Source organism: Helobdella robusta (genome assembly GCF_000326865.2).
Source record: "Helobdella robusta unplaced genomic scaffold HELROscaffold_2, whole genome shotgun sequence".
In the NCBI taxonomy this organism is placed as follows: Eukaryota; Metazoa; Annelida; class Clitellata; order Rhynchobdellida; family Glossiphoniidae; genus Helobdella; species Helobdella robusta.
The window spans coordinates 1,788,095-1,793,468 of NW_008704083.1; the positions used below are offsets into that span (position 1 = coordinate 1,788,095).

Here is a 5,374-nt window from a genome sequence, read left to right on the forward strand (position 1 = left end):
TGATATGCATACAATTTACCGCCATCATCTGTGCCCATTATCTATTCCCCACTAGAGGCTTGCATGGGAACGGGAACTATGGGATTCACACGAGATTCCCATGTGCGATGGTAAACAAATACTTTCAAAAATTGGAATTTTAGGGAATAGGGAATCACTTGGCAAGAATTGGAATAATGAACGGAAACGAGAAAAACGAGAAGACTCACGATGCACGTAATAAATATTCAACAACGTGCATTGGAATCCTTTCCACTAATAAATTAAGAAACAAAGGAATAGTCGATAAAACACGTAAAAGTGTCATATTGCACAAAGTTGAAGATTTTGATAACTAATTAAATTATTGTTAAGTATTCACTTTAAACAAACAGAAAATTATCATCGTAGAGACACAGTATATATATATATATATATATATATATATATATATATATATATATATATATATATATATATATATATAAACATTTGGCCACATATCCAACGTATAAATTTGAACACCGAAGATGATATAGGAATACCTAAAAAAAGCTTATAATGCTTAAAATAAAAATAAATAAAAATAGGAAGAATACCGAAAAAAAGCTTTTTTGTTCTATCATGCTTAAAATAAATAAAAATTTTGATTTTGAACTCAAGAACTTGACAATGATTTACAATCTACCGTTAGAAAAATCGAAATATTAAACAGGAAGCTAACTAACGCGGCAAGAACATGTTGTGATTTTCATCAATAAATTGCATATATACATATTATTATTATCAAAATTTATATAACGCTAGTTAGTTAAAATTCAAAAACGCTATCAACATAAAAAATAACCAATCAGATAAATGCATTGTCATGAAAATCAATATCAATCCATAAACATAAAAAACAATTCATCGAACAAGTTCTTGTCTAGTCTTTGTCATGATCTTGATGTAACGTGTTTCATCAAATGTCCAATCCCGGATTTTAACATTCTCAGGCCATGAACTGTCCTTTAATATAACATCTGCATACTTAGCATCAATGCATAAATGAAACGATGTAGACGGATGCGAATCACCAGGCCTAACCTCATTCATCCTCACTTTAAAAGCCGAATAACATTATATCGATATCGCCTAGACATTAATCGATTTGAGATGTTCTAGAACACCTCCATCAACACATTTATTCACAATTGCTGACAATAACATTTTATTCACTGATAATTTACAACAAAATTCAAGCGTATTAGCAAAGATCCAACAACATCCATTAAAACATTTACCAATCAACTTATTGCCCAAGTTAACCTACAATCAGTCTCGCTTAAGCTCACCCCAATAGTGGGTGATTACAACCATGGTTATATATACGGCAACGTAAAGACTCACAAACCAAATAACCCACTGCGCCTCGTCATATTACAGTGTCCCACACCAACGTATCAGTTAGCGAAGTCGCTCAACAAACTTCTTCAGCCATATGTCCCTCGTACCTTCTCCGTAAAATCAAGCTTCGAATTCATCGAGATTATTAACGATAACAGGCGGTGCACAGGCCATATGGCTTCGTTGGATGTTGAGAGCCTATTCACTAACGTTCCCATAGAATATACAATCAACATTATTTATTAAGAACGTGTATAACCATCCCACACTTCCACAACTCGATATCCCTCCCAGTTTATTGGTCGAACTTCTGGAGTCATGTACCGTCGAAAGCCCTTTCGTCGCACCAGACGGCTCTCTTTACCTTCAGGTCGACGGCGTTGCCATGGGCTCTCCTCTTGGACCCCTTTTTTGCTGAGTTCTATATGTCCGACCTCGAGGCTAAGATATTTAACGACTTGACAAATAAACCATCAATGTATGCGCGCTACGTAGACGACATCTTCATCATTTCTCCAACCATCACCAATATATACAATCTACAAAATATGTTTCAAAATAATTCTCATCTAAAATTTAAAATAGAATTGAGTGTTGACAAACGTCTTGCGTTCCTTGACTGTTTGGTAGAACAGAAAAATGAACAGTTACTCACCAAAGTGTACGTCAAACCTTCCAACTCTGGTCAGGTCCTAAACAACACATCCGACTGCCCTACACGTTACAAAAACAACGTTGTTTACAACTTAATTCACAGGGCATACAAAATTTCTTCAGACAACGATATTTTTAACGTCGAATTAGCCTGCATCAAACAATTTCTGATCAACAACAACTACCCAAACAAAATAGTCGACGACACAATCAAAAAATATCTCCTAAAAGTCAACAGTAATTCACTCACGCAAAAATCTCAAACTAAAACAGTCATACCATTATATTACAGAAATCAAATGCATGACAACTATAGAGTCGATGAATTGCAAATTAAACGCATCATTCAAAACAATATTACCGTCTGTGATAACAACAAGCGTCTACAACTCATCATTTATTATAACACAAATCGCTCATCAAACATCGTTATAAAAAACAGCAATAACCCACCATTACCTGCGTTGCAGAGGACAAACGTTGTGTACCGTTTTACGTGTCCTGTGCCACACTGCGTTGTGGATAACTACATCGGTCACACTCGTACTACTCTCGCCCGCAGGCTCACCTTACATGTACAGGACGGTGAAATTAAGGACCATATGTTTAATGCGCACGAACCTCACGCGAGCCATACTCGATGCGAATACCAAGATACTCAATACAGAAACCCACCCGGGTAGGTTGAAACTCCGTGAGGCCCTGCACATCAACAAATGTAAACCAACCATGAACAAACAAACCAATAGATTCGACCACACTCTCCAGCTATTCTCCCAATATAGTGATTCGACGCCGACGGTCCCCGTCAGAAACGATCCACAGCAGGTGACGGTACCACAACGATACAAATATCGTTCCACAATCAACAAACTCCAACCTGCCAATACGCAGTTTGTCACTAATCGTCGTAAATCCTACGTCGTCGCGTCACTCACTACCTTATGTGATAAATAATATCCATGCCTTGCTTCATTTACAATCGATAATTAACATCACTTACATTACTATTCCACCTATTCACACATTAGCATAATATATTTATTCATATACACTCGTACCATCCCACCACTCCACACACGTTTCGTTGTCATTCAAAATTTGCAATATCGATATTCGTACTTCTACCTTCACTTCCAGTATTTAACTTTTGAAATTCATTTCACATATTTTGTATATTGTATATTTTATTATCAGTTATCTTAACATTTAATTTATTTTATTGACAAGTTAAGTACCTTTACTCAAATTTCGTATACTTTTGACATTAATTTCAATTTAATTTTCTTAATCATTTTACGCTTATATTTTCCCAATTTGGTTCGTTTATTCTTCTTGATTTTACAATTTTAAATATTCAATTCATATTTAATAATTTAAACGTAGGCTCTGATGATGACATACACTGTCGAAACGATGTCGTCAGCCGTTCGAAATGCTTGACGGGTTTAATAAAATTGAGTTACAACAATTGCGTCTTATTGAACTAACCCAAAAGAAATTAATTAATACAAAATGGGCAAGAACATTCAACCAAATTTGTTATAACGAAAACCTCGTGCCAAACTATATATATATATATATATATATATATGTGTGTGTGTGTGTGTGTGTGTGTGTGTTGGTAATAGACCATAATCTTTACAATATTCTATAAATTCTACCGAATGTTTGGCGTTAATATGTTTGTAGTTCGTTTTTTCGATTTTCTCACTAAAGTTTTTTGGGAAACGTTTAGTTTAATTTAATAAGGCCATATTTTTATTCCGAATGAATCATCATCAGTGTAAGTTGATTCATATAAAGAAATATTCATCTTGAGAAAGTGAACTTGATGGAAATTAGGTGTCACATTTCTTTATTGACTGGTCCATCTTCGTTGTTTCCTTTTCTTCATCGATAGCATCATATTTTTCTTCGTCATTATTTACAATGGTAGTTTTTATTACTTCTTTGTGTTCATTTCTTATATGCAGCATAAATTCGGAAAATAAGTTTATTTTGAATTTTAATAAACTAAACGTTCTCCAAAAAACTTTGGTTAGAAAAATCGAAAAAACGAACTACAAACATATTAACGCCAAACATTCGGTAGAATTTATAGAATATTGTATATATATATATATATATGTATATATATATATATATATGGATATGGGATATATATATTTAAATAACAGAAACCATAGCCTGCATAAGCGAATAGACCGCAGCAGGAATTTGTGTGATTCAGGTTGTTAAGCATGTATTGTTTAATCAGGGAAGATAATCAACACTCATATCAAAGTTAGTTTTAGTTGTTTTTTTAGTTTTAATTATATACACTTATATCTATTTTTATTTATATACACTATCTATCTATCACTATATACACTATCTATTTTTATATCTATTTTTAGTTATATACACATTTTCAAGACGGTTAACATGATTTGTTGATCCGTAATTATTGCAATCCTTCAAGTAATCTTTATATTTTTAAACATTAGACTTATGGGATATGGCTAGCTGCATCAACACAGAACTTTTCGCACATTTCTTTATGTAAGTTTTTTAGAAGTTCTGACACTTATAGTTTTGTGTATTGCTTTTGATGTGAAGTTAAAAAATTATAACTGTACGTGTACAATATAAAAATAACATACTAACCCGTTAAAAGTTGTAAATCCTTGACTAAAATCTAATGATGGAAAAAAAAATTAGCACTTCAATTGAAAAGGTTCAACATTTTGACAAGTTTTTTGACGACTTTAGTCAGTATTTGTTTAAATAAATAAATACACTTCTCTTAAAATCATTTTTACATAAATTCCAAAACATGGAATCAAAAGTATAATTTTGAAATCAAGAATTATTTATTATACTGGTGAAAAATACTTGTGAACTTAAAATTTAACTTCACTCTGAGAAGCCGCTTTCCAACTTTTCAAAAAATTTGTAAGCCTTGTAATATCTAATAACTAAATAATAACAAAATAACCTGCATCAGAAAATGGATCTCTGCCTCCAAAAAATTCCTTAAAAACATCAAAAGGATCTTTGAATGAAAAATCAAAAAATGATTGCAAGTCGTCATCGTAAACGTCAGAACTGTCTCTTCCAGATGTTCCTTTGTTGTGCATTTTAGTTGAACTCTCTTTGTTATATGAATCGTATTGATAGCGCTTGTTTTCTATCAATAAAAGAAAAACTATCAGTTAAGACAAAATAAAAACAACCGTAAATATCTTAAAAAAAAATAAACTTTGAATTTTTTAAACCTTAATTCAATAAAAAAAATTGCGATAAGGTGTCAGAAAAATAGATGCTGAAGTCTATAGATAGGCGTGAAACGGCAGACAAACACAAAAGAGCA

At 32.6% G+C, this 5,374-nt stretch overlaps 1 protein-coding gene across 1 annotated transcript; it reads right to left on the minus strand.

The window, feature by feature from the left end:
- Positions 1-885: 885 nt before the first annotated feature.
- HELRODRAFT_160088 (hypothetical protein) lies at positions 886-5,141 on the minus strand (the record flags this gene model as incomplete). The annotated part of the gene is made up of 3 exons (XM_009017104.1): positions 886-987; positions 2,763-2,899; positions 5,000-5,141. The coding sequence occupies 3 exons, from the start codon at positions 5,139-5,141 to the stop codon at positions 886-888; spliced, it is 381 nt and encodes a 126-aa protein (XP_009015352.1).
- Between the last annotated feature and the right edge of the window lie 233 nt (positions 5,142-5,374).